The sequence below is a fragment of the Neovison vison genome, chromosome 7 (assembly GCF_020171115.1).
Source record: "Neovison vison isolate M4711 chromosome 7, ASM_NN_V1, whole genome shotgun sequence".
Taxonomy (NCBI): Eukaryota; Metazoa; Chordata; class Mammalia; order Carnivora; family Mustelidae; genus Neogale; species Neogale vison.
The window spans coordinates 37,862,501-37,886,929 of NC_058097.1; the positions used below are offsets into that span (position 1 = coordinate 37,862,501).

Here is a 24,429-nt window from a genome sequence, read left to right on the forward strand (position 1 = left end):
TGAAAAATTTTGAATCCAGAGTTGAATTCACAGAAGATTTGCAAAAAATGAGTGATGTGAGTATTTGTTTCCAATCTTTTAGTTTTTTTAGAACAGTTTTCATGTTGGAAAAAAATCTTACAGCCCTGGAACAAATCCCTTGTTTCAAATGCTCTCAGACATTTTTCTAGGTTGTATGATTGCAGTTAAAATAATTTTAATGTATTGAAGATTCAAATTGTTAATGCGCTGTTTTTTGTTTAAAAAATTAGGCTGCAGGTGATATTGTTGATATAAGAGAAGAAATTAAAAGTGACTTTGAATTTAAAGGTAAGCAGTTTAGATTGTTTTATGTCTAGTTATTTAAATATTTGCTATTTGTGTTGATTTTCAGGGAATCTTCTATGAGTCATTTAGGATTATATGATACTTTTAAATTCATTAGATACAAACATTTGTTTCATTTATTTATTAATATTATTATTACGTTTTTATAACTTTGATATAAGTTGCTGTATATTTTAATATATTTTAAAATATAAACATTAGAAGAGAAGTAACTTTTTGATTGAAACCTTGATGCCAGTAGACTGATCCATTTAAGTGGTGAGATGATATGGCTTTCTTCAAAGTTCTTAATGATCCAAATATCTAAAATTCAGAAAATGTGTATTCCATACATGGTTCTGCTCCTAATTTAATCATTGACCTCAGTTGAGTCATAATATATCTTCTGCTAGTTGTTGTTCTTTTAAACCTGTAGCTTTAGATGTGTTTTTGGAAGAAAGAATGAAGATAACCTAAGAATTTTTCAGCCATTTATTTTGTGTTGCCTGCAGTGCTGTTCCAGACACAGGTGGTTTCCCAGGCTCACCTAATAGCCTTCTCTTGATAAGGATGGGTTTATGTGTTTGGGTTTACTTTGGTAAAGGCAGTGAGTGAGTAGTTCCCCTGTCAGTTGTAAAGTGTTAAAGTAGTGAAATTTTTAAAAGTCTTACAGAAATGGTTTATAATTTGCTACTGTAGGAAACAGTTACTTTTAACTGTTATTTTGACTTGTAAAGTCCGTATTATTTTTAGTAATTAACTCTGAAGAGAACTTACTGGTTGGAAGAGAGATAATTTTAGAAGCTATATTCTAGATATAGTATCTCTAGTAATACAGCATCAAAATTAATAGCAAGTGGCTTTAGAAGATGAAAGGAAGGAGACATACATTAGTTAAAGAACAGAAGGACAAGGTATAATTTTTGTTTGTGGTGACCAATGAGAGATTTCTGTGTTTTACCGTCTGAAATATGAAACTTGTTAATACTGATTTGTCGGTGATAGTTAGAATAATAGGCCATGAAGCATATTTTTGATATGTTCAGATTTATGAAACAGTGTTCTACTTTTGAATATATGGTGGAGGTCATCTGTTAACCGTATCTCATAACAGCATTTTAGACTTCTTCCCATTGCCTTCTTCAAAGCTAGAATTTGCTTTATTAAAAAGTCCTTTTTTTTTTAAATGAAAAGCAAATGGATTTGAGTTCAGATTTTCTTTATCTCCTGCCCTCACATGAGGATTACAAATAAGATAAAGCAATTTAAAAAGTAAAAATATTCATATATAAAATTATAGTCCAGTTTTCCAGGGATTAGCCTCCATAGATTCCTCCTAGGGTGATCATGCCTGGCAGTACCTTAGAGTTGAAAGTATCCTGTGACAGGGCTTTGATGTGTAACTTTCGTAACTAAATTCTCTTGAGTAAGGATGGAAGATGTGTGTTATTTGTGTTGAATTTTATGTTATAAGTAGGGTAGCTTGTGGCCATTTTACTTAGGAAGTTTTGGAGCTCTCAGGTAGCTCTTCAGGGTCTTTAATGTGCATATGAATCCTCTTGGGCTCTTGTTAAAACAGAGGATTATGATTCAGCAGATGGGGGGTGTGTGGCTGAGAGGCAGTACTTCTGAAATGTTCTGTAGGGGATACCAGTGTTGCTGGTCCTTGGACCACAATTTGAGTAGCAAGATGTGAGATCTATACATCCTTGGAGTTATCTTTGCTTACCTTTAAAACCATGCCTCCCTGTGTCAACATCCCCTCTCAAAAGAAAGTCTTATTACTAAGTCTACATTTGTGCCTTTTCAAAGTTAGCTATTAACAGCCATGTCTTTCCTTTTTTTTTTTTTTTTTTTTTTAAATAGCAAAACACCGAATTGCTCATAAACCTCACTCCAAACCAAAAACTTCAGAGATTTTTGAAGCAGATTTTGCAAATGATGTAAAATCTAAGAATTTGCTTGCTGATAAGGAACTGTGGGCTCGACTTGAAGAACTAGAGAGACAAGAAGAATTACTGGGTGAACTTGATAGGTACCTAATGACAAATCATCTTTCCAAGAGAATTTATTTCTAAACACATTTCCTTGTTAATCTCTTTCCTCATTAATAAAACAATACATGCTCATTGAAGAAAATATAGAAAAGTATAATATATTAAAGTATCAGTAATCCTACCACTATAAAATAAATATTCTTTAGAATATTTTCTTTTAGGGCTGTGCATTTGTGTCAAGCCCATGCATATATATGTGTGTACAGAAATACTTAAAATCACTATTCCTATTTTTTTAATTATAAGATTTCAGCCATATTTTATATAATGAAGTCCTAAGATATATCAGATAGTTGACTTAAAATAATTATGGATGTTTTATATATTACATTTTACATGAAATATTTTTATACTATAGTCAGGATAATGCTATATATTTGAGTGACTTGTGAAAAAGAAAAGCTGCTCTGGATTTGTTGCTGTAAAATATTTATCCTTGCTTTCCTTTGCAAACTTTTCTGTTTATTGAGCAGACAATCTGTAATCTGGTCAGATAGTTATATATATGGAAAACTTTTCCAAACTGCTATTTGAAATATACATTAGCACTCACTTGGAATTGTCAGAATGCTCAATGAAATCTGTTACTACAGAAGTTCTATATTATTTTGCTTAAATGATATACCATATGCAGTAATTAATTTCTGTGAAAAATAGGACATGAAGCACAAAGTATTTATATTTTTTCTACCATTTCACCTATAAATTCTTTGGTCTTTTGATTAACTGATACAATTTCATTTTTTTAGATCAGTCTTGAATCTTGTTATTTTCTTGGTCACGATTCTCTTTCTATTTTTGCATGATGTTATTTCAATTCTATTGCATTTTTGGTTTTGTTATTTTTGTAAGGTTTTCAAATCCTTTGTAGAAATGAAGCATGAAAAATGTACATGTGTTTGTATAAGTATAATTATATTCATGTGTATACATACAAATCCTTCATTTTTTAAAATTACAGTAATACATGCTTGTAAAATATTCCAAATATAGAAGTAGAAAATAAGAATGTGTTAATTTTCTGGACTTTAATTTCTCGTCTTTAAATAGAGAAACATATTCTCTGTGAATTTCTTACAAATCTCTTAATTGTATTATTTATATTGTATTGTGTGTGGCCATGTCCTCTTGCAAAGATTAAAAAATCATCTGTATTCTACTAAGTGTTTGAGTAACTACTACATACAGAATAATGTAGGGTTTTTTTGTTAATTTATTTCAAAACATTTTTATAGACTTAGAATTCTATTTAAATATATATCTTATTCAATCTTAATTTTTATCCATTGAAGTGAAATGAGAATTTTAATATGGAGAATATGGAGAATTTTGATGTGTTTGTTTGATCTTGTTAATTTTCTATTTCTTTACTAGTAAGCCTGGTACTGTGATTGCAAATGGAGAGGATACGACATCTTCTGAAGAAGAAAAGGAAGATCAGAATATAAATGCGCATGTGATGCATCAAGTGACAGACTCTGTTACTTCGAGCAGCTGTTATAAGGATGTTACACATTCAGAACTGTTTAGTGGTCAAATGAATGGCATTCATCCAGTGAACGGTTCAAATTCTTACCACAGTAATGAAGATGATGATGATGATGGTGGTGGTGGCGATAATGAAAATGACCAGGATGCTTTAGGGGTTGGAGATCATTCTATACCAACAATATATTTTTCTCATACTGTTGAACCTAAGAGGGTTTGTATACATTTTATTAATTCTGTATATATTTTAAATATTCAGTATCATCTCTAATTTTCTTTAAAAGAACAGTGTCAGCAGTGATTAATATTGTTGATAGTGCCAAACAAGAAGACCATCTTTTGCGTCTTTCTCTGGCCAATTTTTCTAAAAAGAAAAAGGAGGATGTGTGGAGTCCAAAGTCTCCGTAGTTGGTTTTGGTCCATTGTTATCTGAAGCCACAATAGAATTTCAATTGTTTGGGGTCTAGAAAGGAATCAGATTTGAGTAGCAACTACTGTAATTTCACCTGTCCTTCATTCAGAGGTTTTTTTTTTTTTTTTTTTTTTTAATTTTTAAATTTTTTTATAAACATATAATGCATCATTAGCCCCAGGGGTACAGGTCTGTGAATTGCCAGGTGAGAATTTTCTTACGAATTCTAGATTTAATTATATTGTGGGTGTTTTGATGTACTTGGGATGTTAAAGTGACTGCTTTAGTTATATTCCTAATTATGCCAGGTTGTTATTTTCTCTGTGGGCACAACATGAATAGGAGTGCCATGAGCAAAGTTGAAAAATTTAGGAGGAAGTAAAAAGTAGTTCCTTTTCTGATAAAGTAAATATAAACATTTGTGACTAATCATAACTTTAGAATTTTGGCATTTTAGAGCTGGGGGTTACTATAGAGATCTTCTAATACAGGGTTTTTAAGCATTTTTTTAGTATCAAAGACTTTTTATTCCCTTTGTACTTATAGAATCCCAGTATTTAAAATAGATCAAAACAGGTTGGTTCTGATTGGAGGAAGTATAGACTACCTTAAACCCATTCCCTCGTTCTAAAACGCTGCTCCGAGGAGCAGCTAGGAATTCATCTTTCTCATTCATCTTTCTCAAGGAAACTTAAGGCCTAGAAGTCCGTAGAGCTGGCTAGTAATGAAACAGAAAGCCCTTTGTGTCAGTGTAGTGCTCTTTGTACCATAAGGTACCTCTGCAGGGATTGCCTAGAGCAGAGTTAAGGGTCTAGGGTATCAGTCTTAAGTATCCGTGATTATTATTTAATGAAACATGTTTAAAACATATTTGATATTTCTTAGGTCCCTTAAGTTATCCCTGCTCTAATATGAAGTGAAATAAGTTATTATTATTTTTTAAATATTTTAATACTTCAGACTAAAGGGAGCATCTTGTGAATTCTTTGGAAAAAATTGACCTAATAACCAGAAAAAGAAGTTTATTTTATGATTCTTATTTCAGGCTTTAAACTTTTTCTTATTTGCGTGTCAATAAAATAGGAAGAAGTAGTAATATTTTTAGGAATGTTATGAGAGAGAGAGAGAGAAGTCCTTCATGAGGAAAGTGCAGTAAAATGCTCAGTAGGAATAGAAGAATAACATGATAATCTTACAGGGTTTTTTATTTTATTTTATTTTTTAGTCCAGTTTCTAAAAACTAGAGGTATTTTAAAAATTCTGAAGTTAAATATTATTTAATACTGCTTTTATGACTTAAATTTTATATTCTTACCAAATATTTCTTTGGTTAATTGTGTTCTTTGTTTTGAAATGCATGATTTAAGCCAAAATTTTATGTCAAAGTAATGGGGTGATATGAAAGCTTATAATAAATCAATCATTTAGTTTAAGTATAATTTGCTTTCAATACAATAATAAAGTCATTGAAGATTAGAATTGGTTATTAAAGAAGACATAATTTAATGTAGTAAAAGTATGTTAAGGGTAAGGACTTTTTAATCCTAATAATGCACATCATTTCAGTGTCAAAAAATTTAAACTGTTTCTCTTCTTTACTTATAGGGTTTATTTGTTTAAGTTTTGACTTTGATTTACTTTCTCAAAAGGGTTGTGATTTTATGTTGTGAAATTTTTAGGTCCGAATAAATACTGGAAAAAATACCACTTTAAAATTCAGTGAAAAGAAAGAAGAAGCCAAACGTAAACGAAAGAACAGTTCTGGCAGTGGTCATTCTGCCCAAGAGCTGCCTACTATCAGGACTCCTGCTGACATTTATAGGTGAGTGGTATTCGTAGGCAGTAGAACAATCTGCTGTTCCCGTCCGCCTCTTCGTAACTCAACATGTATAGGAAAAAGGTTGTCGGTAACGCAGAAGGCTATCACTGAAAAGCGAGGTATTCGGATAGAGTTGGCTTAGTATTTCAGAGGCTGTCACAGGAGCTGCTGAGCTACCGAAAGCAGTTGGAAAATTGCATGATCTTTCCCTTTGCCCCCTCTTTGCCAGTGCTTTTAAAACGTTCCCAGTCGATCCAGTCAAAAAATGTTGTGTACTTTAGTTACAACTTTGTGTTTCCAGTGGGCTGGAGCCTCACTCCTGCCACAGCAGTGAAGGTGCTTGACAGGTGGTTTATCTTTTCACAAAGTGGGAGTTAAGTTTTGCTGTTCCAGTTTTTTGTTGTGTTGTTGAAAAAGTTACCATTTGAAAATATTTACTGTTTTCATGACCTACGTTTGTAAAATTGCTTAATTGTCTTCTAAGTAGGCCTAGAGTATATGTGGAAATGTGGCAAATCAGGTGTCATTGAGAACATGCTTATAAACAAAGTGCTCTGTTTTATTAGGCCAAAAAAATCATGTTTTTAAGAATATTAAGAATATGAATTTTATTTTATGAATAAGAATTTTAAGAATATGAAACACATTATTTGAAACTAAAAATTATTTTGATTGTGCAAATTTTACATGTAACCTTGTAGATTAATTTCTAGGAAAGATTTTTTTAATATCATTATAAATTTATCCTCTGCTTATGAATTACCTAAAGTGGATGTATCTATTTTGGATATTTTAGGGTCTTCGTTGATGTTGTGAACGGGGAATATGTCCCTCGTAAGTCCATCCTGAAGTCTCGCAGCAGAGAGAACAGTGTTTGCAGTGATACCAGTGAAAGCAGTGCTGCCGACTTCGACGACAGACGGGGAGTTCTGAGGAGTATTAGCTGTGAAGAGGCCACTTGTAGTGACACCAGTGAGAGTATTTTGGAAGAGGAACAAGAAGAAAACCATCACAAGAAACTTTTGCCCTTGTCAGGAACACCTGAGGTGTGTGTGTGTCTCTGACTCTTTGATTTCAGATGGTATCTTTCACGAGTTTTTGTAAGACTAAAAAGGTGGTGGTAGCTCCATTATCAGAAGGGCCTATCATTCATTTTCCCAATTTCACGTAGATCATTTTTGGAATTAAAAAGATACGTCTCTGCTTTTTAAAAAATTTTTGAAAATTATAGGTGTTGTGTCCTGGGTATGGTTTATAAATTACTAATCTTACAATCTTTAAATTATTTTGTCTTACATAGTTATTTATTGAAGTTAATCAACTGGTTAATGGCATTGTTTATCTTACAGCTTCTTTAGTTTATACATATATTTAATCTCAAAAGTCATGGAACCTAATTCATTCTGCTTGTTCTTTTTCAATAATTAATAATTTGTAAAAAATGAATAGTCACTAGCAAACATAAATGCAGGTCTAAAAATGTAACATTATTCAAGAAAATTTTTGTAGGGAAAAGTATTACCAATCTTAAAGTTTTATTTTTGTGAAGTAGGAATTTTAAAGTATCTCAGTTTGCATAATTGTTACATTTTTGGCCAGATCATTTAGTGGCTTTTTTTAAATAAATTACCACTAGACCAAACCATAGTCATTCTATAATGGCTTAAGTAGATGACTATACTTCTTTTATATGCTTTAGTTGAGTTAATGAAAAAATATATGTGGCAGATAATTATCTAAAGTCCTGTGTTTTGGCCTGTGCCAGTGACATATGTATTCTTAGGGATTGTGGAATCATTTTACAATTTAATGAAAGCTGTAGATCCCTCAGAAGAATGAGTGCACAAATACATATTCTTACCTACCATGTTGCATACACTTTCGTGTGTGAGGAGGAGGGGTATTAGAAGATCCCAAAGTAAGAATTCCTATCTTTGAAATAGTCATGTGTTATGATTTTCATTATTCCCAGGCATGATTTCTAATTTTTTTGTTTGTTTTGTGGGTATTTCAAGTTTTCAGTTCTAAGGTTCCCACTCACACCTGTATAAAAGTGATATACCCATTTAGGTATATATCAGATACATCTAAAAATATATATGTTTATATGTATGTTTATATGTTTATATATATCTAAAACTGTTGCTTGTATTAAATAGTACAGCAACTAAATAGTAACTAAATGGTGATAATTGTACTAAATGTCAGTGGAGATGGAGATGGAGGTCATTAGCATTTAGGGACAGTATATATGATCAGAATATTCTCCTCCCCTCCACCCAGTACAATGATCTCAGTTGCCCTGGAAAATATCTCATTTAATAGTCTTCCAAATTGTTAGAAAAACAGGTAATGGGTATAGACTTTCACTATTTCAAAATTTTTGAAAATTAGGTTTTTATAAGGACTTAATGTATCATGGTACGCTAGAGCTCAATACTGGAACTTTAGTTTTATTTCATTCTTATTAGCTTGGCATTTTGTATTGAACTGTTATCATCAGCATTCTAGATGCTGTACACTTTTTTAACATCCACAAGTAGTTCATGCATATGGTAAGTACTTTGAAAGGATACCCTTTTCAGTATCTTCAAATGCTGAAATAATTTTTTTCTTTTTTTCAAAAGGCTCAGTGCTCATCAAGATAAAATAGAGGAGTCTTGAGAAAGTAGATTTTGAGTTTCTTTTAAGAGTTTGGATTCCACCCAAGTTCCTAAAATATTACAGGAAGGAAAGGGCATTCTTGTTTTGTTTCTTTGATAGGGCAAGGTGGAGGGGTGTGGCTTTCTAAACAATTCAGGTGATACATTGTCTTAACTAAATTTGTTAGACAAATTTACTTGTTAGACAAAAGGAAGCAAAATATACATGAAAGTTTACTTGTCAGATTTTACTTTGTGTATAATGAGTTTTAAAAGATGAAAGGGGGGAATCCAAATACTAGAAACTTTAAGAATAAAATCCATACCAACTCGTTGGTTTTTATAGACTTTATTTATTTATTCATTCATTTAGATTTATATATTTTAAAAATTTTATTTGAGAAAGTGAGCATGCAGGAAAGCACAAGATGGGAGGGAGGGGCAGAGGGACAGGGAGAAGGAGACTCCCCCATTGAACAGGGAGCCTGATCCTGGGATCATGTCCTGTGCTGAAGGCAGACACTTAACTGACTGAGCCACCCAGGTGCTCCTTTATATAAAAAGATCTTTATGTAAAAAAATATATATAAAGATACATCTTTGGTTATTTCCAGCATTTTGTACACATTACTTTTTTTCAGTTGAATACACAGTTGGCCAGATTAAGTCCAGCAGACATCCAGTTGAAATTAAAGGATCAGTGTTTTTTTTGTGGAACATTTAATTTTCATTATTGTATTAATTATGGTAAATTTTGAGACTGGTGCTTGTCTCCACTAGTATCAGCACTTGATTTTTCAGTTTATGCTGATCTCTTAAATAAAATTGAGGTAGGACTCAATAAAATTCTCAAGTAATTGCATAAATGAACACCACCTAAGAAATGTCACTGCTGTTGAAATTAAGCTATTGGCTAGTGGCAGCATGGCTTCCATAGGATAGCTCATTCGTCAGCTCATGTTTGATACCCTAGTAGCATTTTTTAGTTTAAAACGTTATTTTTCACAGCATGGTCTGGACATAATAATGGAATGTGTGAAAGTTGAGGACGTTTTATGTACCCATTTTTGTTTAATCCCAGATAAAACATTTATTTTATATTTTGCTTTCTTAAATGTATGCTATAAAAATGTACTTATAGTTGGTGGTGTAATTAAGATACATTTTAATAGTACTTGATTTCTCTGGACAGTTTGTATTTTGTGTATTTATCCAAAAACCTTAAGAATTTACTTTCGACAAAAAAGAAGTGTCTAATTGGCAAATACAGGATAATGATTTGTGGGCATCTTACTTATGTTTTGTTACCATAATCTGATTTTTGTCTTCTAGGCTTTTTCTGGAACTGTAATAGAAAAAGAATTTCTGTCACCCTCCTTAACACCACACCCAACCATGGTTCATCCTGTGCTACCCACCATTCCAGAACGAAAAGAAGTTCTGTCAGAAGTATCAGAAGAAACTACAAAGAGGGTTTCAAAGTTCAAAGCTGCCAGATTGCAGCAGAAAAACTAGGGCCTGCCTAGGCAATGGTAGTTTACATCCTGGAACCTAGTTTTGCATTTCTTTAGAATCTGTATCACAAAATATGTTACATGTAGTTTGAAATAAGGCATCCAGAATTCATTTGGCAGCAAGATCCTTACTGTTATCAGTGGTATTAAAAATCAAAGTAAATGTGTGAATACTTTAATATTCAGCTTGTTTTGTTAATTCTCTGAATACTGTCAATACTGTTGTCTAAGTTTTCTTATGATGCACTGGCAGTATTTAGAATTATTTTTCAAAGAATACTGTTCATATGCATTGTTTTTGTGTTTTGAACTAAATACAGGCAGTTTTGTACCAGCTGTGAAATTGTGCGTACCATATGGACCATTTTAAGGAAACTTCTAAAATTTCAGATAGATTCAACAATTATATTACTTGCTTTAGCATTTTAAAGGCACTTTAAAAAAAATCTACTTCTGTAGGTTTTGGAGCTAGGTGGCTATTTAAAAAAATTCTCCCCTTTGTTGGTAATTCTATCATCTCTGAGGCCGAAGGCTACATGTACCCTATGGGAAGGTTTGTTTGATTGGAAGAATGGTATTTTGTAAAACATTTTTTTTTCTAGTAAAAATTTTATGAAACTTGGTCTCTAAAATGTGAACTTTATGATTCAGAATTGAATACAGAAATGTCTTTGATTTCATATATATGCTACCTGCACCACACAGTGGTTCCTTGAATTCATGTAATTCCATAGGCAATTCATCTCCATTGGTGTGTTCACTTTTAACCGGAATTATATTTTGGGAGAGAAGGAAGGTTGTGTAGATGCTAAGAAAAATTACCAGATTTTTTAAATAAGAAATTTTATGTTTTAATTTTCCAACATTTTCATTCTTTAAGGCTACTTTCCTACTAGTAAGTAATCGAAATAACATATTGACTGTTAGCAAAAATCCTTAAAATAAAGAGAAATTTATTCTAACATTGAAAATTACACTGCAAGTGTTAATCATTAGCTTGATGCATGCTGAAATGTAGCTTTTAAAAAGCGTTCTGCATTAGTACTAAAATAAGCCATCAATGCCAGTCCACCCTCTATTCATGGCTAAATATTTAAAGGTTATTTATAGCTTCTTTAATGAATTCTTGCTTAAACAAAGTGAAATTATGTCCTAGAAAAGTAGAAGCTATTTGTAACTAGAACAGCACAACTGTAAAAGTTTTATGAATATGTATTTTAGTAATACGGGGGTGAGCCTGAATCTCCACAAGTTAATGGATAATTCAGAACAGAGGACTGATTTTGAAAGATAGCCTAAAAATGTAGAAGATTTGTTCTTTAGTAAAGTTTAATGAACTGTGCATATATTTTTAGTTAAAACTGTTTTCTCTCAGCCCATCCCCCACAAAAATTAAACCAAACTGAGAGTACCATCATACACACACAGAAGAGTTCTGACTCCCAATTGCTATTCAAGTGAGCCCTGCTGGATATTCTCCCAGAAACAAACTTCATTGTGGGACTGTTGTGATATTCTTTACAGGCATGTAATTTCAAGAGTACTGTCATTAAATAATTTTTCATAATTTGAGCCTGTTGTTATGTAGTTTATGTTACTTCTTGCAAATAAGACATTCTCTCATAGAATAAGCTAGTAGTAGAAGCAAGGAATAAGTGTTTGGTAACATTTTCTTATGTTCTGCTGAAAACCAGACGAAGTGGTATGGCCCCATTCCATAACTTCAGTTTTACAACAAAATTTCAGTTGTGATTTTACGTTATAGGTTTATTTTTCATATTAAATTCATGTTTCAGTGGGATAAATAAAATGAAGCTGGTCGTAAGCGTTCTCTTTTAAACCATAGTAAAACAGAATAGCAGAAGTTTTTTGTATTTTGAACTAATTTTTGACTTACAGAAAAATTGCAAAAATAGTAGTTTCCATATACCTCTTCATTCAGCTTCCCCTAATATTATAGCATCTTCTATAACCATAATGCAATAATTAAAAGTGGAAAATTTATGTTGATGCAGTGCTATTAACTGATCTACAGATCTTATTTGAATTTCACCAACTTTTTCACTAAGTGTTACTTTTTCTGTTCTAGGATCTATTTTGCATTTATTATATCTCTGTAGTCTCCTCCTCCATTTGTTTTCTTTTATGACTTTGACATATTGAAGAGTACTGGTCAGATATTTTGTAAGTTGCTCCTCAATTTGAGTTTGTTTGATGTACTCATATTTTAGAATGAGGTTTTCCCTTTTTGGCAAGAATACCATAGAAATGCATCATACCAAGAGGTTCATATCAGAGATGCATTCTAGTGTGTCATTTCAAGAGGTCCAAAGTTTTAGTATTAACCTTGGTGATTTGGTTAAGGTGGTGTCTGCTAGGTTTCTCCACTATAAAGTTACTCTTTTCCTTTGTAGTTAATAAATACTTTTGAGGAGCTACTTTGAGATTATGCTTTTTTTCCTCCTCAAATTTAAGCCCACTAATTTTTGCATTCATTGGCAGATCTTGCTTGCAACAGTTATTACTGTTATTAGGCAAATTATTATTTGCCTAATGGTTATTTTCTTGTTTTGGCTCTTTCTACCTACCTACCTACGTCTCTGCTCTGTCTCTTCCTCCCATTCCCTCCCCTCCTTCTTTCCCTCCTTCCCTCCCTTCCTCCTTTCCTCCCTTCCTCCTTTTATTCCCCTAATGTAATCTAATGTGGCAGAGGGGCTCCTGTGAAGCCCTCTCAATGCTCCTATCAAGAATTAATTAGATTTATTAGCCATTAAGATGTCTGGGTACTTTATTATTACTATTATTTTTTTTACATTTCTCTCTTAGAATTCTTTTGTAATGAGAAACTGTGCCATTCCCCTTCCTGGTGTTTATAAATTTATTGTCTCTATCAGTCTTGGATATTTCAGAACTTGGATATTTATTTTATTTTGTGGGTTAAGATCCAGTTACCATTGGTTTGTTTGCTCAAATTGTTCTGTATTTAACCATTAGGAACTTCTTTGAGTTGGTTCCTGAATTCTTTCACAGATCTCTATATTTTTGTTTGAATATTTTGACAATATTTTTGTTTGAATACTTTGACTCCACAAAATGTTACAGGCTTATCTTAATTTTTCCTGCTCCAGCCTTCAAATCATCAGCCACTTCTCCAGGGAGCCATTATTCCTTTTGTTGGAGAAAGGTATTTAAATACCAACATTTCTCATGTGGGTGTGTGTATTGGCATTGTAGTGCCAGTTGCTAGAAGCCCTTCCTCAGTAGATAGAGCTAGAAAATTATGTATACTAACCAGTGCATGTGTTTACACTTATACATTTGTCTCTTTATATAAAAAAATACAAATTTATACTGATATTTCTGATTTTAATCTAACACCACAGGATTTGTTCCAATTTTTCCTTGTTTGTGACTTCTTTCTGCAACAATAAGAAACCTGGCTCTTATTATCTACAATGTATTTGCCTACTTTTTAAAAAATCTGCTATACACATAAAAGTAGTTTCAGAGTGTTAATCCTTACTGCCAGGAGAAGCACATTTATGAACTATAGTGCACTATTCTTTTTTTCTTTAGCTAAGTATGAGTCAGGAAACTTTGCCAAAGTTGCTTAGGTTAGTTTTCTTTTTCTTCTTTCCCATCTCCTTCACTGTGATTGTGTCATTTGTAATACAGTTAGGTTCATTTGTTATTATTTGTGTTCTATTTTTCGGTTTCCACATCGTTGTTGGTGTTAACAGTTTAATTCGGTGGTATGTGAAGGGTGTATGAACACCAGTGTGCTTCTGACAGTTACAGCTCTGCAAAAAGGTGAACTCAGAGAAGTGGCACAGACCCTTCTTCACTGGTACCCCATTTCCATTCGCATCTTTCTGTCACATCCCCACCTACCTGCTGTGTATAACCAATCTCTATTTTCTCATCTCATTTTTTTTTTTAATTTCTTTAACACAAACACATCCATATGCATTTCTTACTCCTTTCTGGCATGAGCATGACAGGTGTAACTTCTCCATTGCACTTTAATTTTTTTTCTTTTTCTATTTTAATAGTATGCCTTGGTAATGACTGTATGTCAGTTTATAGAGATCTTCCTCCTTTTTTTTTTTAAATTAAAAAAATTTTTTAAAATTTTTTTATTTTTTTAACAGAGATCTTTTATTCCCTTGTGTAGATGTTACATGGCTTATTTTGCACTTTCCTATGTATGGGCACTGTTTTTGGTATTTTGCCAAGTAATGATGAGTCACAAGTAATGATGCAGTGAGTAACTTCAGTGTATGTGTATCTTACAAGGGAAGATTTCCTAGAAGTAGGACTCATGGACCATTGGGACAATTACTCTGTGATTTCTTTTAAACATAGTATAAGGTCTGTTTTGAATGTTGTTATTCTCTTATTAAGGACATAATTTTTTTTTAAATTTTTATTTATTTATTTATTTGACAGAGAGAGAGAGCACAAGTAGGCAGAGAGGCAGGCAGAGAGAGAGAGGAGGAAGCAGGCCCCCTGCCGAGCAGAGAGCCTGATGCGGGACTCGATCCCAGGACCCTGAGATCATGACCCGAGCTGAAGGCAGCGGCCCAACCCACTGAGCCACCCAGGCGCCCAAGGACATAATTTTAATACATGTTTGCATATCTACATCTCATTGATGATTCTTTGATAATAACTTTGACATACCATAGTGTCCTAAAGTCATTTCAGAATCATTAAGGAATATTAAATACATACAGTGATCATGTTAAATTTGCTATATTTTTATTTTACTTATTTGGGGTAATTAGCCTTGCATGTGATTTATAAGAGGTTTCCATTCATTGGAATGTTTCCAAATTTCAGAAGTACAGATCTCTCATTGTATTTGATTTGTTTTTCTCTTCTGAGGAACAGCTTTTCAAGGATACTAATCTTTGTGTGTTCTTTCGTTGAGTAGCATATAAGCTTTCAACTGAACACCTGTTAAATAAAATCTTCAACTGCAGTTGAAGATAATGGTTTATATGCTTAATCCACCGGTCAGTATTGTCAAGTTTTTACATTTTACAATGCTTTCTCAGTTGTTTAAATTTCATTTTATAGGAACATCATTAGGATATGAAGAAGTTGTTGTAGTTACCTTAACTGATGAATAGTAAAGAATTAAATAATATTTTGAGCACTTTCTATGTGTCAAGCATTTTCCATATACTTTATATGGACTATATGTCTTGTAATGCTCCCAGCAGGTCCCTGAGGTAGGTACTGTTTTTTGTTTGTTTGTTTGTTTAATCACCTCTGTTTTAGAGTTGAGGAGAGTAACTCAGAGACAAGGCAACATTTATAGTCAAGCTGCTGTTAAAATGCTGGAATGGGGGTTTAAAGCTAGGCAGTTTTGCTCCACAATCAGCACTCTTTAACACCCTTCTCTGACATGTAAATTGTTTGCTCTCTAAATAAGAGCTCCTACCTCATAAGGAAATAATGTGATTAGTAGGATATCTGAATATTCTTACTTATCATGAGGTCAGCTTTTTAAAAACCCAAATTGGAAACTGGCTCTGTTTCTTAAACTTTACACCTTAAGAGAGTTCATTTTGATTTGCTGGAATGAGGTGGTTCCAGGTATGGTATTTGGCCATATGCATAAAAAGAAAGCAATGTAGATTGAGAATAGGAAAGATGTGAAGAGAGGTAATCAGTGTAATAGTATTTCATTGAGAAACTACTCATTTTTAAAATATAAATGTAGGCATTATGTGCATGGAAGTACATCTTTAGTATATAATCCAGTGGCTTCATAGTGACACTCCTTGTCCTTAATGATAATTTTTTTGCCTTAAAGTATTTGATATAACATTAATATAGCTAGTTAAATATTTTTCTAGTATAGTCATTTCCATTTTGTATGTATGTGATATTTTTGTGTTTTGTCTTTTTGTGTATACGTACATGCACGTTAATAGTGGTGTTATACCGATACTGCAAACAATTTTTAGCTTACTCTGACAATGTTTTGTAACTGTCAGGTTTAGTTTAGGATTATTGTAATTACTCTTATTGGGACTTACTCCACTATTTTGGGCATCCGGTTTACTCTGATTATTTATCACCTCCCCACAACACCCTTTACTACTATTCAGATGAAGTGCTTCTGTTTTCCTGCTCTCTCTACTGATTTGGAAATTACATACTTGCTATATTTTAATTTTTTGACACTTTCCTATAAAAATGTGCACTTTTATTACAGCTCTGCTCTTCCCAGACAATATGATCACTTTAGCGTTTGTAGTACTTTGGTTCCATTTTTTTCCTAACAGCTTTATTGAGGTATAATTTATATACCGTAACATCCATTTTTTAAGTATGCCGTTTGGTGGTTTTAAATTTCAAGTTGTGCTACTACTGCTACCACCCAGTTTTAGAACATTTCCACCATGCTAAAAAGATCCCTTGGACCTATTTACAGTCAGTCCCTATTTAGATCTCCAGTTTCAGGCAACTACTAATTTGCTTTCTCTGTGTAGATTTCCATTTTCTGGAAAGTTAATGTAAATGGATTCCCACAATATTTAGTCTTTCGCATCTGTCTTTCAGTTGGCGTCAGGTTTTTGAGGTTCATCCATGTTGTATTAATGCATCAGTATTTCCTTATCGCTGCATAGTATTCCATTGTATGGATGTACCACATTTTGCTGATTCATTCACTAGTGGGCGAACACGTGAATTGTTTTCTGGGTATTGTGAATAATGTTACTGTCAACATTCACATTGCAAGTTTTTGTGTGGATGTATGTCCTAGGTACCTAGGAGTGGTATTTCTAGATTGAAGGATGAATTTAGGTTTAGTTTTTTAAGAGACTGCAGTTTTCCAAAGTGGCTGTATAATTTTACCATCAATGTGTGTTTCCAGTTTCTGCATATCCTTGGTAACACTAAATTGTCTTTTTCACACTAGCCGTATAAAGCATTATCTCATTTTAAATTTGCATTTCTGTAGTGACTAATGATATTGCAAACTTTCATGTACTGTTAGCCATTGTGTATATCTTCTTTGAAATGTCTATTCAAATTTGTTGCTCACTTTTAAATTGGGTTCTTATTATTGAGTTGTAAGAGTTCTTTATGTATTCTAAATACAAGTCTTCTATCAGATATGATTTGCAGATATTTCTCAAGTCTGTTGCTTGTCTTTGATTTTTTTTTTTTTTAATGGTGTTTTTGAAGCACAGAAGTCTTTGGTTTTGAAGAAGTCTGGCTGATAATTTTTTTCTTTTATGGGTTTTTCTACCCCCCCCCTTTTACTTTTTCTTTTTTTCCTCTGTTTTTCCGTCCGTTTCTTTCTTTTTTCTTTCTTTCTTTCTTTCTTTTTCTTTCTTTTCTTTCTTCCTTTTTTGGTGTCTTATCTTAGAACTCTACCTAACCCAGAGTCACAATGATTTTTCTCCTATCTTTCCTTCTAATACAGGTTTATTTCTTAAAGAAAGGGCTATGATCATTTTGAGTTAATTTTTGTCTGTGGTGTGAGACAAGGGTTTAAATTGAATTGGCTACCCATCCAGTTATCCAGGAACCACTTGTTGAAAAGATTGTCCTTTTTACAAAGAATTATTTGGCTTCTTTTTTGAAAATCAGTTGATTGTAAACGTGAAGCAGTTTCTTTGGATACTCCCAATTATGTTTCATGTATTTGTTTATCCGTATGTCAGTACCAAATGGTCTTTATTTACTGTGGCTTTCTTACAATTTTTCACATAGGGAACTGTTAAGTTCTCCAATATTATTGTTCTTTTTCAAAATGTTTTTGGCTATTCTGAGTCATTTGTGTTTCGGTGTAAATTTTGGGATCATCTGACCCACTACTGTAGAATATCCTGCTAAGATTTTTATCGGGATTATATTAAATCTGTAGATGAGTATGGGGAGAATTACCATGTTAATACGGAGTCTTTTTAATCCAGGAACATGGACTCTTTTCTTGATTTATTTGGATCCTCATTAATTCTCTCAGGAATGTTAAGTAGTTTTCAGTGTACAACTCTTATTCTCATTAAATTTATTACTAAGTATTTCATTATTTATGATGGTATTAATGTGTGGAATTGTTTCCTTAATGGCACTTTTAAATTGTTCATTTCTGGTGTATAGAAATGTGGTTGACTTTTGTATATTGTTTTTATATCCTGCAACTTTCCTGAACTCAGTTATTAGTTTTTGTCACAAGGGTGTATGTGTGTCTGTGTGTGTGTTTGTGTGTGTGTGTGTGTATTAGGATTTGCTTTCGTAAAAAATGTTATTTGTGAATAGGGAGAACTTTACTTCTTTTTTTCCCATCAGACTTCCTTTCCTTTTTCTTAACTGATTGCACTGGTTAGACCTCTAGTTCAATACTGAATAGAAGTGGTAAGAATGGACTTATCTCCCTTATTTCTGATATTAGGGAGAAGGTGTTCAATCTTTTACCACTAAGTGTGATGTTTGCTGTAGGTTTGTCATAGATACCTTTTATTAGGTTGAGGGTATTTCCTTTTATTCCTGGTTTGTTGGGGTTTTCTATTTATTCCTGGTTTGTTGGGGTTTTCTATCATGAGAGGGGCTGGATTTTTTCATTTTTTTCCCCTGTATCTATTGAGATAATTTGTGATTTTTCTCCTTATTAATAATACATTATATCAATTGGTTTTATGATGTTAAGCCAACCCTGCATTCCTGGGATAAATCCCACTTCGTATAATCCTTTTTAGATGTTATTATTATTTTTTAAAAAGATTTTATTTATTTATTTGACAGAGATCACAAGTAGGCAGAGAGGAAGGCAGAGAGAGAGGGGGAAGCAGGTTCCCCACTGAGCAGAGAGCCCAGTGCAGGGCTCGATACCGGAACTCTGAGATCACAACCTGAGCTGAAGGCAGAAGCTTAACCCACTGAGCCATCCAGGTCCCCCTAGATGTTATTATATAATCCCTTTATTGTATATTATATAATTCTGTGGTGTGTATAGTTCTTTTTATGTGTTTTTGAATTTGGTTTGCTGATAATGTTGTAGGGGATATTCATGAGAAATACTGGTCTGTAGTGCTCTATTCTTGTGATGTTTTTTATCTGGCTTTCATGTCAGGATAACATAGTCTCAGAACAAGATGGAAGTTTTTCTTACCCCTCTGAGTAAGTTTATGAGGGATTGGTATTATTATTATTATTATTATTTTTTTCTGTAAATGTTTGGTAGACTTTGCCAGTGAAAGCATCTGGGCGTGAGCTTTTCTTTTTGGGAATATTTGTAGTTACTATTCAGTTTCTTAACTTGTTATAAGTCTATTTGAATTTTATATTTCTTCTTGAGTCCACTATGGTAATTTTGGCTAAGAATTTGTCCATTTCATTTAAGTTGTCTGATTTGTTGGCCTAAAGTTGTTCATAGTAGTTCCTTATAATCCATTTATTTTCTGTAGGATTAGTAATCATGTCCCTTTTTTCATTTCTGATTTTGCTGATTTTTGTCTTCTCTCTTATTTTTTGGTCAGTCTGGTCAAAGCTCTGTCAATTTTGTCCATCTTTTCAAATAAACATTTTTGTATTTCATTGAATTTTTTTTCCTCTTTTTTTTCTGTTTTATTGATTTCCACTTCAGTCTTTATTATTTCCTTCTTTCTCCTTGCTTTGGGTTTAGTTTGGTCTTTCTTTTAATTTTTTTTTAATGTGCTAATATAAGGTATTCATTTGAGATGATTTCTTTCTCATATAGGCACTTTCTAAAGATATAAATTAACCTCTAAGCACTGCTTTAACCACATCCAGCAAATTTTGATCTGTTGTGTTTTCATTTTCCTTTAGTTCAAAACATTGTTATCTCTTGAGATGTCTTATTTGATCCATGGATTATGTAAATATGTATTGTTTAATTTCCAAATATTTGAGGATTTCCCAAGTTTCTTTTTTTATTGATTCCTACTTTAATTCTTTTGTGTCTGGAGAACATACTTATTACGTCCTTAGTCTTTTAAAATTCATGAAGACTTTTTTAATTTTATGGGTAATGGATATTCTCTCCTGTGTGTTTGGAAAGAATCTGTATTGTGCTCTTAGAGTTCTTTGATTTCACTGTCTTCTGCATTCTTGCTGCTCTTCTGTCTCCTTGTTCTGTCCATTATTGAGAGTGGGTTATTGAGGTTTTAAACCACTGTTGTTGAGTTGTCATAGCTTTTCATTTTTGGTAATTTTAGCTCCATTTATTTTCTGACCCTATTGTTAGGTACATATATGTTTGTCATTGTTATGGCTTCTTGATGAATTAATTCTGTTGTTACTATAAAATGTCCCTTTTTTTCCTTAGTAATATTTTTATCTTAAAGTCTATGTATGTTAATCTCTGATCATGACCACTTTGGCTCTACTATGATTACATTTACATAGTGCTTTTAGTTCCAGCCCGTTTGTGTCTTTGAATTTAGTATTTGTGCTGTGTAGACAGCATATAGTTGAATCCTTTTCTTAAAAAATCTATTCTAATAGTCTCCCTTTTGATTACATGAATTAATAATTATAGATCATTTACATCTGCCATTTTGCTATTTGGTTTTTGTATGTCTTATGTCTCCCCCCCCCCCATTTCGCCTTGATTGTCTTCTTGGTGTTAAATAAATACTTCTTTTAGTATAAACTTTTATATTTCTTTGATTGTTTTCTAAACTATTTCTTAGTATTTATTGCTTTTCCTCCCCAAGTGTATAGACAATTCTTTCCTTTTTAGATCTGGACTTTTCAAATAGTGCATTTTAACAACTCTGGATTCTGATCTCCTTTTGCCTGGACTAATTGTATGGTATTTGTTTCTTCCACAACTTGTGGCCCCTGATGTCTCTTCAGTTGTTTTTTTTTTTTTTTTTTTTTAAGTCCAGCTTCTTTTGGCATATCTTAGTGGCCAGCCAGTGATTGGTCAGAGGTTATAGTTAAACATCTTGAGTCAGTAAGGCTCCCATCATTGGTCAGTGCACCTGTATGTGGTTTGGAGCATGCAATCAAAACAAATGCAGTTTGTAAGACTTGCCTAGTTTTTATTTTTACTTCATTCTGACTTTCCTGGGTCTCCTATGTGTGTGTGTCTGTGCATGTGTGTGTGCATGATATGTGCCAGGCCTCAGAGGTTATATAAACAGAGCCTTCTCAGGTCCCTCATGAGCATGTGCATACCTCCCTAACATGCCCACAGTCTTTGAGAATGTGAGCTTGTCAAGACCTGTGGATGTCTCACTCCCTAGATCTTCCTGTGAAATTTTCAACCAGTCTGCTGGTCTCTTGGTTGAACCAACTAGTGGTGTAACCTCAGGTCAGCTGTAATGTGAGCCCTTCCCATTTGTTTTGACAAAGCTTCTGGGCGTTGGGATTTCCCACATTGTTCGAGATCTAGTCAGTCCCAAACCAAGTAAATGCTTCTGGTTTTCACAAACTGTCCTGCTGTACTAGAACCAGTTCTTGGAAGGAGCTGGGTGAAGGAAGGTGGCTAACATTGTCACAGACTAGGTCATTCTTAACCCAGAGCTCAAGTTTCTTGTTTTTTGCCTTTGGTCAGTTTCCAGAGTTCTGAAATAGTTGTTTTTGACAGTTTTGTCCAATTTTACCTTTGCTCTTTGGGGGAAGTATTAACAGAGGCCCTCACTCTGCCCTTTCTATCAGTTATCTGTTTAAAAAATTTTTTTTTAATCTTTTTAAAGATTTATTTATTTATTTGAGAGAGAGAGGGTATGCATGCACCAATGGGAGCAGGGAGGGGCAGAGAGAGGGAGAAGAAGAGTCCCTGCCAAGCAGGGAGTCCACATAGGGCTTGATCTCGGGGACCCAAGCTAAGGCAAAAGCTTAACTGACTGAGCCACCCAGATGTGTCCCCCCCCCTTGCAAAATTTTTGATATATGAAAGTTTAATGTCTGTTCTTGAATTTACCATTTCTCATCTTTTATTGCTTTCTGTACATTCAGGTTTCCATCTGATTTTATTTTCCTCCAGCCTACAGAACCTCCCTTAATAGTTCTTCTAGTGTGACAGATCAGTTGACCATTCTGTCAGTTTTTATCTGACAGTGTTATTTGGTCTTCATATTTTTTTTTAAGATTTTTATTTATTTATTTGACAGAGAGAGAGATCACAAGTAGGCAGAGAGGCAGGCAGAGAGAGAGAGAGATAGGGAAGCAGGCTCCCTGCTGAGCAGAGAGCCCGATGCGGGACTTGATCCCAGGACCCTGAGATCATGACCTGAGCCGAAGGCAAGGCTTAACCCACTGAGCCACCCAGGTGCCCTTGGTCTTCATTTTTGAAAGATAGTTTTGCTGGGTAGAGAATCCTATTTGGTATGTTATTTTCCTTTAGCACTTTGAAGATACTTTTCTGTAGTTTTGCATTTTGTGGTGTTCTCTGTCTTTGTTGCTCTGCATATGATGTTTATCTTTCTATGGCAGTTTTATTACGATGTGCATAGGAATGCTTTCCTTTGTGCTTAGTCTTGTTGGGGTTTGTTGACCTTCTTGAATCTGTGGTTTTAGAGTTTTTCTCAAAACTGGAAATATCTTGGCCATTGTTTCTTTAAATCTTGTTTGCCCACAACCACTTATTTTGGAATACCAACCACATTTATGTTATACAGCATTTATTGTCCCTATAGGGTCACAGAACTTTGTTCATTTTTGTTCAGCTCTTCTTCTCTTTGTTTCATTCTGGGTAGGTTTTACTGATGAGTTTTTAAGTTAACTGATTTTTTTTTTTTTCCTGCACTATCTCTTATTTGCTTCTGATTACATCTAAATTTTTTGTTTCAGTTATTGTATATTTCTTTACCTCCAGAATTTCCATTTGGTGGTGGTTCTTTTTTTTTAATCTAAAAATACCCCCCCCCGGCTTGGTGGCTCAGTTGGTTAAGCATCTGCCTTCAGCTCAGGTGATGATCTCAGGGTCTGGGATCAGGCCCCACATCGGGCTCCCTATTCAGTGGGGAGGCTGTTTCTCCCTCTCCTCACTGCTTGTGCTCTGTCTCCCAAATAAGTAACATCTTTGAAAAAAAAAAAAAAAGATAAATCATTCATTTCCCTCTTTATTATGTTAATGATTTTCTTTAAATTGAGCATAGTTTAATAGCTGTGTTCTTTTCTGCTAATTCTGTCATTTCTAGCATTTCTACATCATGTGCTATTCTTATGTTAAGTAATTTTTTATTTGATGCCAGAATTTTTTTTTTTAATTTTGGAATCTAGATGTGCAGAAAAGTTTCAAAGATAACTCAGAGGGCTGTCATACATTCTTGTCCAATTTCAGTTTCCCTTTAATGGTTCCATGTTCCATTACTGAGGTACAGTTGTCAAAACTAAGACGTTAGCACAGCACAGTATTAACTAAACTCAGACTGTGTTTGTATTTTACCACTCCTTCCACCACCACTTTTCTTTCCAGAATCCATGCCAGGTAACCTCGTTGTGCTTAGTTGTCATGTCTTCTGTCTCATCCTATTTGTGATAATTTCTCAGTCCCTTTATTTTTTTTTCCCAATTTATTTATTTTCAGAAAAACAGTATTCATTATTTTTTCACCACACCCAGTGCTCCATGCAAGCTGTGCCCTCTATAATACCCACCACCTGGTACCCCAACCTCCCACCCCCCCGCCACTTCAAACCCCTCAGATTGTTTTTCAGAGTCCATAGTCTCTCATGGTTCATCTCCCCTTCCAATTTACCCAAAAGCACATACCCTCCCCAAAGTCCATAACCCTACCCCCTTCTCCCAACCCCCCTCCCCCCAGCAACCCACAGTTTGATTCGTGAGATTAAGAGTCACTTATGGTTTGTCTCCCTCCCTATCCCATCTTGTTTCATGGATTCTTCAGTCCCTTTATTTTTATGACCTTAATATTTTTGAAGGGTATTGGCCAGATAATTTTATAGGGTGTTCCTCAGTTTGGTTTGTCCAGTGTCTTCTCGTGCTTAGCCGGGAGCTAAGAGTTTGGGGAAGAGTCTCCTAGAGATGAAGTGGCTTGCTCGTCTCCTCCCATCCAGGTGTTGGTCTGGATCGCTTCATGAAGGGGTTGCTTCTCTCCTGTAAGCTCTGTCGTATTTGCTTGGATTCCTCCTCACACTGTGGTCCAGAAAAATGTCTCTTGAGAAAAATGGGGATTAGAGGACTCACCTCTTTGCTTCCTTTGGTTTGGGGGATCTCAGTCTTGTACTACCCA

At 33.8% G+C, this 24,429-nt stretch overlaps 1 protein-coding gene across 1 annotated transcript in view; it reads left to right on the forward strand.

The window, feature by feature from the left end:
* Positions 1–11,810, forward strand: part of URI1 (URI1 prefoldin like chaperone) — a 72,040-nt gene extending 60,230 nt beyond the window's left edge. The window contains exons 5-11 of the mRNA XM_044256238.1: positions 1–56; positions 252–309; positions 2,173–2,341; positions 3,738–4,065; positions 5,943–6,085; positions 6,879–7,128; positions 10,057–11,810. The exon at positions 1–56 is cut by the window's left edge and continues 36 nt beyond it. Of these exons, the coding sequence (XP_044112173.1) occupies positions 1–56; positions 252–309; positions 2,173–2,341; positions 3,738–4,065; positions 5,943–6,085; positions 6,879–7,128; positions 10,057–10,239 (1,187 nt within the window). The 3' untranslated portion in view covers positions 10,240–11,810. The remainder of the gene's footprint in view (positions 57–251; positions 310–2,172; positions 2,342–3,737; positions 4,066–5,942; positions 6,086–6,878; positions 7,129–10,056) is intronic.
* The last annotated feature ends 12,619 nt before the right edge of the window (positions 11,811–24,429 follow it).